This window comes from Apodemus sylvaticus, chromosome 10, assembly GCF_947179515.1.
Source record: "Apodemus sylvaticus chromosome 10, mApoSyl1.1, whole genome shotgun sequence".
NCBI classification, from domain to species: Eukaryota; Metazoa; Chordata; class Mammalia; order Rodentia; family Muridae; genus Apodemus; species Apodemus sylvaticus.
This window is the reverse complement of record NC_067481.1, coordinates 80,847,436-80,865,884: the sequence shown is the minus strand read 5'-3', so window position 1 is coordinate 80,865,884 and position 18,449 is coordinate 80,847,436. Positions and strand designations below refer to the sequence as shown.

Below are 18,449 nucleotides of genomic sequence, written 5' to 3'. Positions count from 1 at the left end.
AGTCCTTCCTCTTCCCCCAGGCTGTGGACTCGGGAGAGGTTAGCCATCGCCACCTCTGTTCACCTTAAGCATGATGTAAACAGAAATTAGCATCTCTGCCTTCTTCCTTTTTCCACACACAGAAGTCATTTCCTCTTAACCTGGGATTTCGATGTCTATATTCCTTCTGTATGGTAGATGCACTCAGAGAGGCAAGAAGGTGGGGGGGAAGGAACTTCTTAAAATTCCCCCAGAATATTTTGCTACTAGTTTTCAGTGTTGCAATTGAGACTAGTCAGTTTCTAGTTTGGGTTTCCATCAGAAAGTTCTGTAGGAGTAGAATATATAAGCTCCAGGAGCAGCCACAGCAGCAGAAGGAGCAGTAGGTGCCCAGGCACATCTGACCAGGCAGCCCACAGCAAAGCAAGGTAAGTTCTCTCCTGTTCCCTGTCACTAATTGCCTGCATCTAGAGGCTGTCCAGATACAGACTCCCAGGGGACAGGCTACCCCTTAACCAGGCAGAGTGGAAGTGGGGATAAGTGGGTTCTGAAAGCATCCCAGATGGCTTACCTATTGGCGGAAACCAGGTGCTTTGGAGACAGGAGCTTCAAATATTCATTTAAAAGGTTAGCTAATTACAGATGTGATGGTGCACCTGTATTCCCCAAATTTGGGAGGCAGGAAACAGAATGAGCAGGGGTTTAAGGTCAGCTTCAGCTATGTAATGAGTTTGAGACTCTCAAAAAAAATGAGCTATTAATAATACATGCCAAACATTTGTGGACAGATGTGTATTTGATAGAAAGGTTTGCTTTGTCTGTATAGACTCATACACGGTGTGCATGTTCCTAAGTACTAATGCATATGTGTTAAGGAGTGTAATTAAAATTCTGTTCTTGCCTTAATAGTGAAACTTTTAAAAAGCCTTTCATGCACCCCTTAAAGTTTAAGCCTACAACTGAATGTCCTACCTGTGATGGCCTGTAGAATCAGCTATGATAATGAAAGTGGAGAGCTGGGTTTAGGAATTCCTTTGATTTTTAACTAACTTTGCCACCTCTTCAAAGCTGAAAAGCCCGAGGCATATTCCAAACTACTTCCTAAAGCATTCTAAAATTTGTGAGAAAGGGGAAGAAAGATCATCTTCACAGATTGACTTCTTCTGCTTGCCTAGGTGAAATCATGGGCATCGGAAGGGGCAGGGTGACATCTTGTTTTTACCCGGGGATCACTGAGCCTCAGCTGATGGCTCGATTTGTTCAGCAAGGCATTTCAAGATGAAGTTAGGTCACCCCCAAGAATTCATTATGCTGAGATCTGAAATACTATTATTTCAGATTATTATTTCGCCAACAATCCACGGACTCTCTCTAAGCTAGAGTCTGGTTATAAGACAAGACAGACATGACCCCTGGCACATGCCGTGGTATGGGGGCTGAGGAATAAACATGAAAGATGTAATGATGTAATCAAACAATTGCCATTTCAGTGAAGCTGAAGGAGAAGAGGAGGTATTTGGGTCCTGTTTTCATTTGGGGGAGCAAGCTGGCACTTTCTATGGATCATTTTGTGAACTCCTGACAGAGTTCCTATTTTTTAGTCTAGAAGTATAGGTTTCAAGAAGTCAACACAACTTGTCAGGGTCACACAACTAACAAGTGACAAATGGAGGTCTATTTGGCTGTAACACTAGGACCCTATGCCTGTGCCCTCCTTGCCATCCCTGTGAGCCATGCCATCTGCACTGTGCATTGTTGTTTCTTTTTATATATCATTTCTCTTTTTAATTAAAAAATAACAGTAGGAAACTTGCAAAAGGGACATCCACTCAGGCATCAGCTAGCAGCAACGTTAGGAGCATTTGCATGCTCTAAGGAGCTAGAGTATCTACCTCAGGGTTTCTGTGTTCTTTGCACAAGACTTTCAGGAGTTAAGAAAACACATGAAGGGGAAATAATTTGAAATGTAAATAAAGAATATATCTAATAAAAAAGAAAACTAATGAAAACTAACTAAAAACAGAATTGTTAAAACGTAGCATACAGAAGAATTGTGGAGTAGGAGGGAAACAGCTCTCAACATCTGCCAATCAGACAGAAAGCCAAAGTCTGTCTACATATGGTATACTTTCTGCTTGTGAGGATTTAATTAAGAGGCAGCCTGCCACCATCTCTACCCTCTGCTGGTCTACTATGATCTAAGATGTAGGTGATGCCGAAATGAAGATTGTTCCTTGGACCATTGGAACATGAAATACGGTTCATGTGTGATGCTCAAGTGCATCTGAGGCTGACAGAGGAAACGCTTGGCATGTAGCCAAAGGGGAAATGCCTGAGTTGAGAGCATATGAAGAGATCACCAGGAGATGCCAGGAATGTCTGCCTTTTTCCCTTCCCAGAATCCTACCATCTGGGTTTTACAACCATGTGTAATTGTAACACCTTCTCTGGGCATGTCTCTCTACAGCCTGGCAGATTTTTATCTTTTCAACCCACTGTGTACAAAACAGAAAGAAATTCAATTTTTTTCCCTTAGCTCTTCTACTAGTGCAAGGAATTATACCATGTCGTCTCCCTGCGTGGCCAGCAGCTCTTTGAGACCACATAAGCCTTTATTATGTCTTTTGATATGAAGGCAGTAGAGTTCAGAGGAACTAGACCAACACCACACAGCTATTGAGCAGTAGGGCCAGAAGCCATGTCTGCTTGACTCTAAGCCTAGAAATGTAGCAACCTGCACCCTGTCAGCTAGTACTTGGCTTGGCTATATGATAATTTGGACCTACACAAGGCCCGGCTCTTAGTCCTATCTCTGTCATTGATGATATTTGTAAGGAAAGAGAAATCATAGCAAGGTCCTCAGAGGTTAGCAGTAATTCTGTATTCTAAAAAGTCGCTATCTCTAGCCAAAGCCTGCTCATTTTTAAGATATTTGCCTATAGCACACAAGTCTTAATTCATGTATGTTAGACCTGTGGTCTCTCAAACCTTGTTCCTGCCAGACAGTGGTGTCCTCCAAGATAGATGGGAGTGTTTCTGAAGGGAATTAGTTAGACACTAATTATCTCAACCACATTTATGAGTGAGGTGTAATTTTTACAGTCTTAAAGGTTTCTATTGCCCTGGTGTTAATTTAGACTGGGTTACAATATAAGATGGTGGCTGATTTATCTACTTCATGGTGGGTCAATCAATATGTTATGGTCTTCTCCCAAAGAACACCTTGAATTTTAGGAGTACTGGGCTCTAAAACCTGGCTAATGCGTTTGCCCTCACAATGTGTTCAGTGGACCAGAGAGTATCACCTTCAAGACGTGTTAAGTCAGACATTCTGGGTTGAGACCCAACAGTCTTAGTGAGCCCAGGTTATACATATATCCAAACTTAAGAAATGCTGCATTGTGTTGTGAGGGTGAGATTTATCTTGGAATTTTGAGTAATTTCTGCCTAGGTTTAATAAAACCTAATCTACTACAGGTCCTTGTCAGAACTTGAAAGTTTACCCTGTATTACCTCTCCCATACCTAAGCTGGTCCTTTAGCCTGGGGCATCTCAGTGCCTGCTGCACAGCAGGGTGACACAGATGCCAAGTGACACTGTCCCTAGTCAGTATTGGTTACATGGCAATATTTTGCTATTCTGTTCAATGCTCTTAGGTATTATATTAACCTTACAGTCAAAACTAAGTAAATGACTGATGAATGTAGGACCCAGGAAGCCATGTTTGTCTGTAAAATAGCGAGCCGGGTGTGGTGGCTCTCACCTTTAATACCAGCACTCGGGAAGCAGAGGCAGGTGGCTTGAGTTTGAGGTCAGCCTTATCTACATAGTGAGTTCCAGGACAGCCAAGGCTGAGACTCTGTCTCAAAAAGAGGGAGTAGGGGGTTGATAGTGGGTATTAGTAAGACAGTTCAGCAGGTAAAATCACTTACTGCACAAGTCCGGTAACCTGAGTTTGAACCTTGATCCCATAGAGGAAGGAAACAGTCAACTCTGTTGTCCTCTGACCTCCACACATGCTAATACACACATGCACACATATAATCATAATAAATCAATATTTTTTAAAAAGTCAAAATAATATCAGATGACTGGGATCCTATGATTATTTCAGCTCCAGGTAGCCTGTAGTTCTTTATTTAGAAACGCATTTATCCAAAGCTAGAACAGACCTCCTATAATCCTGGTCCAACAGTGTGAAGAAAAAGGGGGAAATCAGTATTTAGAAGGCAGATGAAACGTGAATCAGGTTAATGGGATAACGGTTGACAGTCTCTCTCCCATTTTCCCACCTTTTCCTTCTCTTCTGCCCCTCCTCCACACAGATGTGTCAGCAGAAGCTAACCATCTCCTGGTTTGCCATGGTTTTGCTGGTGTCTCCACTCATGGCCATGTGGGAGCTGGAGAAAGATGGTAAGCAGTCTTTCCTCTGTTTTCTCTGGAGCACCAGCATCTCAGCTTGAGCTCCAGGCAGCCTGCCCGGAAGGGCTAGGGAAGCCTGAACAAGACAGCCGCATGGGGCTCCCTCAGGAAAAGTCCTCAGGGAGGATGGAGGCTTAGCCTCTCTTCTCCCACCTATCTCTGCCTCCTTTGGTTTTCATGTTGGAAGACAGGAAAGGGGCTTCGGGTGGACTATGGTAGCAAATGGAATATGATCTTTGCCTTAGATTCCAGAAAGTCTATAGCAAAGAAAGTAGCAAGATTTGAAAAGTAGCAAGATTGTCTTCTGCTCTCTTCTGTCCCCCACATTATAGCATCCTCTCAGTGGGCACCATGATGGCTGTCCTCTGGCTATTTGAGGATTGACATTCACACTGACTTGGTTTCAGGTCCTGGTTCTGCCAGGTTTTGATTCTGAACCTTTGAGGTTGGGTAGCCTCGTGACCTCAGTTTTCTTAATTGGGTGTTCAATATTACACAGTCCAAATGGGCCATCGAATATGTTAATGAGTACAAAAATAACATATGGTAGAGTGAGCAAATGTATTAGCAGAAGTATTGTTTAAAACAGAGTCTCTGAACTTTTCATTATCCCAGTGGTGATAAGATTACTAATAGAAAAATAATAAAGACGTAACAAGGGCACTCTCTGTCCTTATACCTTCTCACAGTCAGCAAATGCCCATCAACTCAGTCCTCATATGTTCCTGACAGAATTTCAAATGTTTCATGAAATACAAGGTAGTCATGTCAGGAATTTCTGCTTTTATAGCTAAACTTTAGTAATAATATTTACTGAACATAGAACCTCACTTAATTTCACAACAACCATATAAAGTAGGAGCTATCTGTATTCCATTTTACAGATGGTGAAAACCAAGGCTCAAGAGGTTAAGTAACTTTCCCACAAGGTCTAGAACAAAACTTGATCCCAGTTTAGTGGGAGCGTTCAGAGCCTGTGTGCTTAAATGCTAGATTTTACAAGTAAGGCATGAAGTAACTGTTTCCTGTAGCCATAAAGAGGAAATGGGCATAAATTTAAAAAATGAAAAGATTTCTCAGCAGCTGATTAGAAATAATCTTTTGAGAACCCAGACAAAAATGTGAGCTGGTTTTTTGGTGGTGGTGGTGGTGGTGGTGGTGGTGGTGGTGGTGGTTTTGGGGGTCTTTTTGGTTGTTGTACTGCAGAGTTAGAAAGATATTTAGCAGGTAAAGATGCTTGCCACCAAGTCTAATGACCTAAACTTGGTGGCAAGCATCTTTATCACTGGGATCAGCATGACATAAGGAGAGGACCAATTCCTCTAAACTACCCTCTGCTTTTCGTACACATACACACACACACACACACACAAACACACACATACATACACACACATACACACACATATATACACAAACACACACATACACACACAAACACACATACACACACACATACACACACACATACACAAACATATACACACAAGCACACACATACATACACACACATACACACACAAACACACATACACACACACATACACACACATACACACACATATACACACACATACACACACATACACACACATATACACACAAACACACACATACATACACATACATACACACACATATATACACAAACACACACATATACACACAAACACACATACACACACATACACACACATACACACACACACACACACATACACACACACACAAATACACATGAAAGAATTAAATGCTACTTTAAAAAGAGTAATTTCAAGTCTGGCCACCCATCCCAAAAAAATTTGGGGCAAAGTAAAGCCTTTGCCACAACCAGATCTACAACTTAGGCCCTGGCAGAGTTAACCCCTTAGTTACTTCTGACATTTCAGAAAAATCAATGTGAGAAACACACAGAGAGCTTGTGTTGGAGTCAAGTTGGTGGCCTGAAGCCCAGCCGACATCTAAGCTCAGATTCAAGGTCCCCAAGAAGTTCCTTCCCTGCCCTGGGGCCAAGTTCTTATGGGGTTTCGGGGTTCAGGTTCTAAAAGGGAAATAACAGGCAGAGCTGTTTCTTGGCCTAGAGGACAAAGAGAAATTGGAAGCCAAAAGGTCCTGTAGATTGGTGTCTGTCTGCTCAGACTAATGATTTCCAAAGAGCTTGGCCTCAAGTGATTTGTACCTCTTATCTTTGCTCCCTGTTCAACAGTTACAAATCCCAGTGATGTAAACGGAAGAACTTAGCATTTCACAAGGCGTAAAGCTCCAGTGCCAATCACAAAGCCGCCATTCACAGGGCACTTAAGGGAACTGTCTTAAGCTTGCATACAAATTAGTGTAGATGCTACCTTCTAAAAAAAGCACTAATATTTTATTTTTTTTAAAGAATGACTTTAGACACAGGCATAGATAGTAGTTCATACCTGCAATACCTGAACTTGATAGGTCAAGACAAGGAGAAAGTCCGAGTTTCTGACCAGCCAGTGCTATAAAGTAAAATTCTAAGAAGTTCCTTTTCCCTTCCCTCACAAATTCTAAGAAGTTCCTTTTCCCTTCCCACACCTTGAGGCCATGGCTCTCTGAAGCCTTCTGCTGGCTCTGCTCTGTAGCTGTGCCCCGTTCTGAAGTCCAAGCTCTTCCCCACTGTGCCTTCCAGATTCAGTCAGGCATCAGATCACGGGGCCATCCCGACATCTCTGAATAGGCAACCAAAAACAAACATTACTGATGGGTTTCCAGGTGATGCTATTAATGGAGGTGGGGGGACCACCAGGCATCATGGGCCACTGCATTAAGCTAGTCTTTTGATTAATTAATTGATATGTAGGCAACCTCTGAAGCTTTGTCGCAGGAAGCTGCAGTGTGACACACTCCAGAATACCTTATGGGGATATTCTGGAGGCTCCGTTAGACCCTGGCATCAGATATCCACTGCATAAATGCAGGAGACCAGAGATCCGAGCTACAGCATTCGTTATACTTCATGCTCGATGGGACCATGCTTAGCCCTTTGGTGTCAGCAAAAACAAAAACAAAAACAAAAAAAACAAAAAAAACAAAACAAAAAAAAAAACAGTTCCTTCAAAAACCGAGACTATCATCTAGGCAATCTCCATTGGCAAATTTCATGCAAAAGGGACTAAAAGAAAAAAAAATACCTAAATCTTTTATTTTAAGATAATTTTAAGAGTTTTTCCATGCATTTGCCCGGCTCTTTGGCCTGTGCATCATGATGATGATGATGATGATGATGATGATGATGATGATGATGATGATAAAAAGCTAGCACAAGGTTATGCTGCAGTAACTTTAGTTGTGCTAAGGTGCAAGCTTTTTACCAACTATCCTCACGGCTAATCCTATTAGCATAGTCACTATTGTTCCTAGCATTTTGTGAGGACTCTGAGGCTACTGGTGGTTCAGGACCTTGCTCAAAATCTCCTTTGCAATTAGAGAAGACAGGATTTCCAGATCTTTCTTTCTCCTCGCCTATATTTTAAGCCATTGTGTTACTTTGCTCAATAATCTGCCCTGTATATTCCCTATGAAGTACAACTAGAAGTTTATTCCCCCTCATGCCCATCCCCAACACACACACACACACACACACACACACACACATGCATGTGTGCGGCTTCTGACTAGGAATCTTGTGCTGTTTGCATCTTTCTTGTTTCAAGGTCTTCCCTTGCTAATCAGAGATCAATTAGTACAAGCCACTTGCCAGTTAAATGATTCGGTGGCAGCTATAAAACTGCTTCTCTGTCCCTGTCCCGGTGCCCTGAGATCAGCTCAGCAAGCACTTGCCAAACTCTGTGACCTATGACGCTCCAAGGGCAGTGGGCGAGTCGCGACAGTGAATAAAACCCAGCTCCAGGGGTGAGGCTCCTGGTCCAGGTGCTCACCACGGGCGCTCTCCAGTTTATGTTGTAGAGGTGGACTGGTATCCCGATGCCCCTGGAGAAACGGTGAACCTCACCTGTGACACGCCTGACGAGGACGACATCACCTGGACCTCAGACCAGCGACGCGGAGTCATAGGCTCCGGAAAAACCCTGACCGTCACTGTCAAAGAGTTTCTAGATGCTGGCCAGTACACCTGCCGCAGAGGAGGGGAGACTCTGAGCCGCTCACATCTGCTGCTCCACAAGAAGGAAAACGGATTTTGGTCCACTGAAATTTTAAAAAGTAACTCCACCCCCTGGGATAGTATTTTATCTTCAGCCTCTCCTCAAAAAAATAATAATTGCAAGTGTAGGTGTGTGTGTGTGTGTGTGTGTGTGTGTGTGTGTGTGTGTACAGGGGTGTGTGTGTGTGTGTGTGTGTGTACAGGGGTATGTGTGTGTGTGTGTGTGTGTGTGTGTACAGGTGTGTGTGTGTGTGTGTGTGTGTACAGGGGTATGTGTGTGTGTGTTTGTGTATGTGTGTGTGTGTGTACAGGTGTGTATATGTTTTGAGGCTCAGAAATGCTTCTCATCTCCTTTGAGACAGGAACTCTCATTGGCCCATAGCTCGCCAATAAGCTACTTTGGCTGGCCAAAGACATCCAGAGACCTTGTCTCAAAAAGTCTCACCCTTGTACCATGTAATGACCAGTGCTCCATCCACAGTAAAAAAAAATTAAACAAAAACAAATTTCTTTATTAAAAGAAAACTCCTAAATATTTACTTTTTTCCCCTTTTCAAATACAGATTTCAAAAACAAGACTTTCCTGAAATGTGAGGCTCCCAATTACTCGGGGAGGTTCACTTGCTCGTGGCTGGTGCAAAGGAACATCGACTTAAAGTTCAACATCAAGAGCAGCAGTAGGTAAGGGAGCTGCCCTGATTGCTTAGCGTTTTGTTAGATCTACTTCCTAACGAAAATGTGTACAAACTACCGGTGGATTATCAGTGACTGGTAATGGAACAGCAAAGTCAAGTCTATATTTTTTTTCCAACGTCCCTTCTGCTCTCCTAAGAAAATAGCATGGAGTTTTAAGCCAGCCCTCTGAGAATAGTTATCTGGGGAGTTTGAATTCACTCATCCGAATTGCCTGGCCACACTTCATTAAGGCTCACAGCACCATGGGGAGAAATTAAAAAGGACCCACAGCCGAGAATAACTTGCCAAAGCTCCATCTTGTGTCAAAAACAGAACTGAGTGCTCCAGGGGCCTTGCTGTTGGAAGCCCTGGAAGAGATTCCAGAACCCTCTGAGGTCTTTTGAGATTTTCCTAGAAACTTTTCAACTTCTTTCTACCCCTCCAAGACCGTTATTCTGAAGTTCAGTTTCTCCAACGCACTTGGGCTTTCCCTAAAAAAAATCATTTCCCAGGGCTGCAGAGATGGTGTGTCAGACTGTTCTACAGCTGACTTTAGTCAGCAACCACATCCCTGAGCCCTGTGGGGGGCAGGAAATGAGCACCCTGGCTCTCCCACTATTTAATTGAATAAACGGGGGATGACTCCATTTTCCATCTCCAGCATGAATTTTCTATGACTTAAACATAGCTAAGGAAAATAATGATTCAGACATCAGAGTCCTTGCTGCTTAGATGAGAATTTTTTGACTGTAAAGACAGTCCCAAAGGAGACCCATGTACACTGCAGAATGCTTACCTGCAGTAACATGCCAGACCTCTATGCACCTAAAAAAGTATTAGGCAAGTGCAATATATTTTCTTTTTTTTTTACATTTATTCATATTTTTTTATTTTTTATTTTCCATATTCTTTGTTTACATTCCAAATTATTTTCCCTTTCCTGGTTCCTCCCTCCCCCTAAGTACCATAAGCCCTCTTCCCTCTGCCAGTTCCCCAATCAACCCCCTCACACTCCTCTGTCCTGGCAATGCCCTACCTAGAATGCTGCATCAAGTCTTACCAGAACCCGGGCCCTCTCCTTCTTCCTTCTTGGGAATGATTTGATAGTTGGGTTGTGTTTTGGGTATTCTGAGCTTCTGGGCTAATATCTACTTATCAGTGACTGCATTCCATGTGTGTCCTTTTGTGAATGAGTTACCTCACTTAGTATGATATTTTCCAGTTCCAACCATTTGCCTATGAACTTCATGAATTCATTGTTTTTAATTGCTGAGTAGTATTCCATTGTGTAAATATACCATATTTTCTGTATCCATTCCTCTATTGAGAGACATCTGGGTTCTTTCTAGCTTCTGGCTATTATAAATAAGGCTGCTATGAACATAGGAGAGCATGTGTCCTTATTGCATGCCAGGGAATCCTCTGGGTATATGCCCAGGAGTGCTATAGCAGGGTCCTCCAGAAGTGTCATGCCCAATTTTCTGAGGAACTGCCAGACTGATTTCCAGAGTGGTTGTACCAGTTTGTAATCCCACCAGAAGTGGAGGAATGTTCCTCTTTCTCCACATCCTCGCCAACACCTGCTGTCTCCTGAGTTTTTAATTGTAGCCATTCTGACTGGTGTGAGGTGGAATCTCAGGGTTGTTTTGATTTGCATTTCCCTAATGACTAATGATGTTGAACATTTCTTAAGGTGCTTCTCAGCCATCCGAAGTTCTTCAGGTGAAAATTCTTTGTTTAGCTCTGTACCCCATTTTTAATACGGTTATTTGGTTTTCTGGGGTCTAACTTCTTGAGTTCTTTGTATGTATTGGATATTAGCCCTCTGTGGGATGCAGGGTTGAAGATCTTTTCCCAATTTGTTGGTTGCCGTTTTGTCCTTTTGATGGTGTCCTTTGCCTTACAGAAGCTTTGTAATTTTATGAGGTCCCATTTGTCAAGTCTTGATCTTAGAACATAAGCTATTGGTGTTCTGTTCAGGAACTTTCCGCCTGTGTCCTAGTCCTCAAGGGTCTTCCCCAGTTTCTTTTCTATTAGTTTCAGTGTGTCTGGTTTTATGTGGAGGTCCTTGATCCACTTGGAGTTGAGATTAGTACAAGGAGATAAGAATGGATCAATTTGCATTCTTCTGCATGCTGACCTCTAATTGAACCAGCACCATTTGTTGGAAAGGCTATCTTTTTTCCACTGGATGTTTTCAGCTCTTTTGTCGAAGATCAAGTGACCATGGGTGTGTGGGTTCATTTCTGGATCATCAATCCTATTCCATTGATCCACCTGCCTGTCACTGTACCAATACCATGCAGTTTTTAACACTGTTGCTCTGTAGTATTGCTTGAGGTCTGGGATACTGATTCCCCCAGAAGTTCTTTTACTGTTGAGAATAGTTTTAGCTATCCTGGGTTTTTTGTTATTCCAGATAAATTTGAGAATTGCTCTTTCTAACTCTATGAAGAACTGAGTTGGGATTTGCAATACATTTTCTTGCTAGAGAAATCTTACGCATGTTCCTGAAGAAACCAGTACATGGATAAGGGATATTGGAATATTTTGCATAATTAGCAAAAGCATGCTCAAATTGAGCACTGATGTGCATCCATTGAAATAAATAACCCAACTTTCATGTTCTGCTTGGAGAACTCCCCACAATACTTTCAGAGAGGAAAAAGATGTTACCAACTCATACATATGTTATTTTCATCTATTTTTAAAGTCGTGCTACTATTTGGATACACTACGTGTGTGTGTGTGTGTGTGTGTGTGTGTGTGTGTGTGTGTGTGTGTGTGTGTGTCTATCTCAAATACTCATTGGAAAAACTCTAGAAGTAACAAACTGTGAACAATGTTTATATGTGGGACTCAGATGTGAGTTAAGAGGGGGATTGCAGAGACATGCATGCTTCCTTTATAATCTTGTCGTTATAATTCTTTATAATTATGCAGGTTCTCTTGCATTAAGACATTTTCAGTTCATTTAGGCCAGAGATGTAAGTTTCAGTCTCTTACGGCTAAGCTTCCACTCTGGAAAGGGCTGGGGTGCTTTTATTTCTGTTTGTGTTGTTTTATCCCATAGGAGAAATCTAACCAGCTGGACAGGCAGGCCTCAGACTGTAGTCGCCAGGCACTAGACCTCCGATCTATGACACAGAACTCTTTCTGTCTTTGCCATTAGTTCCCCTGACTCTCGGGCAGTGACATGTGGAACAGCATCTCTGTCTACAGAGAAGGTCACGCTGAACCAAAGGGACTATGACAAGTTCTCAGTGGCATGCCAGGAGGATGTCACCTGCCCAACGGCCGAGGAGACCCTGCCCATCGAATTGGCACTGGAAGCACGGCAGCAGAATAAATATGAGAACTACAGCACCAGCTTCTTCATCAGGGATATCAGTGAGTTCTGCATAGAAGCATGTGCTTGGGAAGCAAAGATGCTGTCTGCCCATATTTGTGATATGGCATTGGGGTATAGGATTGGCCCGCATTCTTTTTTCATTCTGTGCCTCCTGAAAAGCATGATATAGACACTGCCATCTGCATCTGACAGATGAGGAAATTGAAGGGTTAAGCTACCTTTCTCCAGATCTCAAATCCCACAGATAGCACAGATAGACCCTGATTGGCCCCAATGGTGGCACCTAAAGGATTATGGGTTAACTGCTTGCTTATTATAAAGTAGGGAATGAATCACAGGGCAGGGTTCCCTGACTGCAGAGCCCAGATATGAGACTTTATTAAGCAGACGACTCAACCAGCAGAGACTTACAGTCTATGCAGTGAAGGAAGGATTCTAAATTGTAGGGTGTGACTTATAGTTGTGACTTCCTCCAGTGGAAGGAGCAGTCTCAGCTGATTCCTCACAGGCACTGCCCTGATGCTCTGAGAACTGAAGGAACTGTCCTAGAGACTAGAAGGTGGATGGCTCAGTCATCCAAGCTCAGAAGACAAAGCCCTAGCTTCAAAGCCCAGCCAGGATAATAAAGGATACATGTCTTCTTCTGCAGTCAAACCAGACCCGCCCAAGAACCTGCAGGTGAAGCCTTTGAAGAACTCTCAGGTGGAAGTCAGCTGGGAGTACCCTGATTCCTGGAGCACTCCCCACTCCTACTTCTCCCTCAAGTTCTTTGTTCGAATCCAGCGCAAGACAGAAAAGATGAAGGAGACAGACGAGGGGTGTAATCAGGTAGGTGTAATCAACAGTCCATGTGGGGACCAATGGGAAGATCCTAACAACCAGGTGCTTGCTACAGAACCAGAACTGTGTTGAGGGCTCTTCATGCATATCACACACAACCTACACAAAGACCTGAAGGCAGCCAGTCTTGCTGTCACCTTTTCACAGAGAAGGACGGGGAAGCTCAGAGAGGCTATGACTTGCCCAAATCCATCCAGTGAGAGCAGTGGCAGAACTTGGACCCAGCGTTGGTCTGATGGAGGCAAAGATGGTTAACCCAACCATCTCAATTCCTCCAGTACAGTCGACTGTCAGTCCTCAACTAAATTGTCCACGATATAGAGACCTGGGATCCAGGAGCCTAAAATGATTCCTTCAGCTGAGCAAATATAATAAATGCTAGAACATTGGTGCTGGGTCTCACCAAATATGGATAATGCCTACTTCTTTAATATGCTGTGCAATTATTTCACCTTACAAGATACCCACACTTACACAGGTTAATATGGTGGGCTTTCTAGCTTTCTGGTCCTTTAACATGGTGATCTCTTGCAAGGTTCGGGGACAGTTTTACAGAGCATTTCAGACACAGATCAAAGGCTTTTTCCTACATAGCATTGAGAATGTGGTAGCACTTCAGCTCAGAGATTCAACCACTCCCTAAAAACAGGAGCAGGAAATGTAATTATTTTGAAACAAATTTTAATTATTACCTAAAATCTTGCTAAGTTTCATCCCTGTGTATGTGTATTTAATACACCTATCACAAGTAGGTAATGTCTAGTGCTTTCTACTTCCTAGATGCTTTCTAAGCAGTTTTACATAAATGTATTTAGCTGCTTCAATTCTTAGAGACAGGCATTATCATGGAACCTTTTCATAAATAAGGAGAAACACGGAGAGCCAAAGATATTTTCCTGAAGCACCGCAGCTGTCGAGTAGCATTGCCAGGATTTGAAGTCACTTTCGTAAGCTCACAGGCATGGTATTTCTTGATGTCCAGAGGACAGCTAAAGAAAGCTGGTCTCAATCCCAGCATCAGCCTCATATGAGAGCAGTTACCCATGGGACCTTGGGACAAGGCTGTTACTGAGAAAGACAAGAAGGTGAAGCAAGCCATTTCTGTTGGAGCTTACTAAATAGAAAAGTGAGAATGGGGAGATGGATAAGTCATGCTGAAGTACGAAGCCCTGAATTCTAACTCCCAAAACCTCTGTAAAACTGAATAGTAGTGCCAGCAACCCCAGCTCTGGAAAGAGGTGGGACATATATATATATATATATACACACACAGACACACACATCTCTGTTTACAGCTTCTGCCAGCAGGTGGTGCAAGGGGAGCATCCATGCCAGCCTGCCTTACATTGCCTAAAGCCCTAAAACTTTGCTCTCCTTTGCAGAGAGGTGCGATCCTTGTAGAGAAGACCTCTACCGAAGTCCAATGCAAAGGTGCGAACGTCTGCGTGCAAGCTCAGGATCGCTACTACAATTCCTCGTGCAGCAAGTGGGCGTGTGTGCCCTGCAAGTCGGTGAGCAGGTTCGTGAAGCCCAGACACATCTGCACATTCAGTGGTGGGAGGACAGGTGGCTTGTGAGGGAGTCAGAGGTGGGGTTCCTAGCATAGGGATTCCAGAGTCAGAAACACATTTGTTCATTAGCAGATGTTAGGTCAGGCACTAGGATGAGTCAAGTACATTGCAATAAAAAAAAAAAAAAAAAAAAAAAAAAAAAAAACAGGCATGGGTGCCACCCTTATACAGGGAAAGGCAAGAAGGACCAGATCAGGAAGAAATCAGGAGTCAGAGTGGAAGGACTTGGAAGTGGACAGGAGTTGGAACCTTGTCCTAAGGGTTCTAAGGAACCACTGAAGTCTTTTTAATAAGGAAATATCCCAGTTAAAGACCTTTTAAGAAAAATCTCTCAAGAGAGCCCCTGGCAAGTATGAGACCTGAAGTCTGAGCCCTGTAAGGAAAGACTGGGCCTTCTCACAAGAACTCCTCAAGACCCAATGTCTGGGGACACTGTGTAATGTGAAATAGGAGGATATTGAGGCTGTACTTCTGACCAGCATGGACTTACCCATATTTCTTTACAGGGCCCGATCCTAGGATGCAACTTTGGAAGGAAAGGAAAGTGGAAGACATTAGGAATGAAAAATTTAAACTCATGATGGAAGAGACCCCAAAAGCTACTTTCTGCTAGGTTGGCTTTTTCCAGTTTTTCTAAGCTCATAATGACATCTTTGCTATATTTCCACATGCAAATATTAAATGCCCGCCGAGACAATGAGCTAATTTATGCATAGATATTTTAACATTCCACTTGGCCTTATGCTATTGAAATATTTAAGTAATTTATGTATTTATTAATTTATTTCTGTATTTAACATTTGTGCACCAAGATGTATTGAATATTTCATGTGCTCATGGCCTGATCCACAGAGACCAGGCCCTATTTTGCAAAATGTGAACTTGTCATCTTTTTCAACAGCTCTTCACCCAAGGCTGAGTAGGTATGTTGGCTTTTGGGACAACCAATAAGAACATAATATTCTAACACAAGCAGTGTTACATATTTGTGACCAGTAAAGTCATAGGTGGTATTTAGAGACATGAAGAAGCTGTAAAGTAGACTCCGAAGAGTTTAGCACTAGTTTCAACACCAAAGAAGACTTTTCAGCAGTGGTATCGATAAGAAACAAGAGCCTTCTTTGGAAAAAAAAAACCTTTGGGTACCTAAATTTAAAAGAATTTTGAAAGGCCAGGTATTGGTAGCATATGCTTTTAATCCCAGCACTCAGGAGTTCAAGGGAGGAAGATCTCTGTGAGTTTGAGGACAGCCTGGTATACAGAGTGAGTGAGTTTCAGCACAGCCAGGGCCACACAGAAATTCTGTCTCAAAAACAAAACAAAACAAAAAAAACCAAAAAACTAGAAATTGAAATCCTGGTTTGGGTTTGCTCAGATGGCAGCGTGCTTTCCTGGCATTCCTGAAGAGCTGGCTTTGGCCCTCAGCACTGCAGGAACGAAGCATGGCGGGGCATCTCTTAACCCCAGCACTGGGGAGAGAGGCAGAAAACTTAGTAGCTCAGTGGCATCCTTAGCTACATAACAAGGCCAGGCTGGACTGTATGATAGCATGATATAATATCTCAAAAAGAAGGGATGGACATAGGGATGGGGAGAGTCGATTGCTTACCTCCTAGGTGGGCCCCATCTCCAACACTCATAGGACACCAGAGCAGAGACATCCTGGGTGTCTGAAAGAACAGAAGCTTTTGGAATTTGAGGGGGAATGTAATGTAGCCTGTGATTAAAGTACATAAAATCCAGGGTGGCTTAATCACCACACAAATGGGTGCAAAGAAAACCATCCAAGATCACCATGTCATCAGCCTGAGTAAACCTAATGTGCAGATATGACCAGGCAAGGTGCATCATGCCATGAAGATACGACTGCTACATAAGGGCACAATGACCACGCTCCTTGTAGTGACTTGCACTTGTCTCTCATGCGTTGGCTTATTTGTTTATGCTTTCTGAGACGAAATAAATAAAAACTCTTCTCTGCAGTCATGGTTTCTGTGCTTGTTCGGCTGACTCAGGCATTCCCTTTCCTATTTAGACGCGTCTCCTCCCCCCAACCTCCAGCCCAGCCCCAGCATCTAAAAACTGCTTTTCCTTGTAGTGATTTCATTTCCAACTGTGCAGAGTCAAGCCTTCCCTTTATAGCATTTCCATCGTCAGCATCTCGCTGAGCTCAGGGAAGGTCCCGCAGGCTTCCCAGCAGGAACTCCACCAGGGCACAAAACTGCACCTGCACCGGTGTCCTCTTTAGGGGTTTGCTACTCCATCATCAATCCTGAAATGATTCTCTGATTTCCCCTTGTCTCAGTTTGCTCTTATTGTTGTGATTAAAAAAAAAGCATCACAGCCGGGGCAGGAAAGTGTTTGTTGTAGTTTACAGCTTGCAGTCCCATTGAGAAGAAAAGTCAGAGTAGGAACTGAGGCAGAGGCAATAAAAGTCTGGGTCCTTTGCATCAACAATCCAAGAAAACAAGAAGAGGAAGAAAATGCCCTGCAGGCTCGCCTGTAGGCCAATGCCACCGGGGAAATATTTTTAGTTGAGGTTTCCTCTTCTCAGGTGACTCTAGAAAGTTGACAAAAACTAAGCAGCACACCCTACACCATGAAATCAAACTCTAATTGAGATACATGAGCCCCACTGTCTACCTCATGTCCCCACTCCATCCATGGAGCTCCAGCTTTTGTCGGGGATCTCTATTGTGTCTGGACATGCCCTTCAAGTTTAGGGTTTCCAGTGACTCCCATGTTGTTTTCCCCTCAAAGAGTACTCGTTCTTGACGTTGCTTATAAAATAAGACTGAACGTGTCTGACCCCATTAAGTGCTCAGTTGCTCATTGTATATGACATCCCAAGATCTCAACAGATTGAACAGAAAAGAGAAATAGGCTTTGTTCCGATCACGGGCAGGGCTTACTGTGTTCTCCTAGTGACTCCTGTGGAAAGACTACGTGCTGAACTTACAGGGACTAGAGGTCTGCATCAACTCGCTGTTATTCTGGGCACATCTGAGCCTCCTTGCAAAGGCAGAATGTTTTTTTTGTAGAGTTATTTGCTTAGAGCCCTGGTCGCACTTCCGGGAAGGATAAAGGGACGTTTTTATCATCCAATGCAAGCCTTCGGAGCACAACATCCTGTTGTGAGCCCACACTTGAGAGTAGGGAATGGTGTCTAACACCTGTCAGTCTTCCCATGAAGTCTTTCATCTAGGGATAGCAAAGCAATTAGTAGGTACGAACTGAACAGTCCTACTAAGAAAAAGAATAATCACGTTGTATAAGCTCAGAGACTTAGGAATGTTTTCCCAAACTTCCAGCAAGCTTAGGGTCAGCTTAGCTGTTCTGGTCTTCACCATACAGTGTCCTTTCTCCTATGACCACTTAACGTTTGATTGACTTCCGTGCATGCGAGGTAGTTTTTCTATTTAAAGTGTTATGAGCATAAAAAAGAGAAAGAGGTGTGAGACTATGTTCTAAGGCGGTGTGGGGG

General features: G+C 43.1%; 1 protein-coding gene across 1 annotated transcript; it reads left to right on the top strand.

The window, feature by feature from the left end:
* Positions 1-296: 296 nt before the first annotated feature.
* On the top strand, positions 297-16,933 carry Il12b (interleukin 12B). Its single transcript, XM_052195124.1, has 8 exons — positions 297-407; positions 4,305-4,392; positions 8,320-8,586; positions 9,091-9,208; positions 12,375-12,592; positions 13,204-13,382; positions 14,777-14,913; positions 15,472-16,933. The coding sequence occupies exons 2-8, from the start codon at positions 4,305-4,307 to the stop codon at positions 15,482-15,484; spliced, it is 1,020 nt and encodes a 339-aa protein (XP_052051084.1). The 5' UTR covers positions 297-407; the 3' UTR covers positions 15,485-16,933.
* The last annotated feature ends 1,516 nt before the right edge of the window (positions 16,934-18,449 follow it).

Coding starts and splice junctions, on each gene's coding strand:
- Il12b (XM_052195124.1), top strand. CDS start 4,305: ATGTGTCAGCAGAAGCTAACCATCTCCTGGTTTGCCATGGTTTTGCTG. Junction 12,593..13,203: donor CTTCTTCATCAGGGATATCA/GTGAGTTCTGCA, acceptor CTTCTTCTGCAG/TCAAACCAGACCCGCCCAAG. Junction 13,383..14,776: donor CAGACGAGGGGTGTAATCAG/GTAGGTGTAATC, acceptor TCTCCTTTGCAG/AGAGGTGCGATCCTTGTAGA.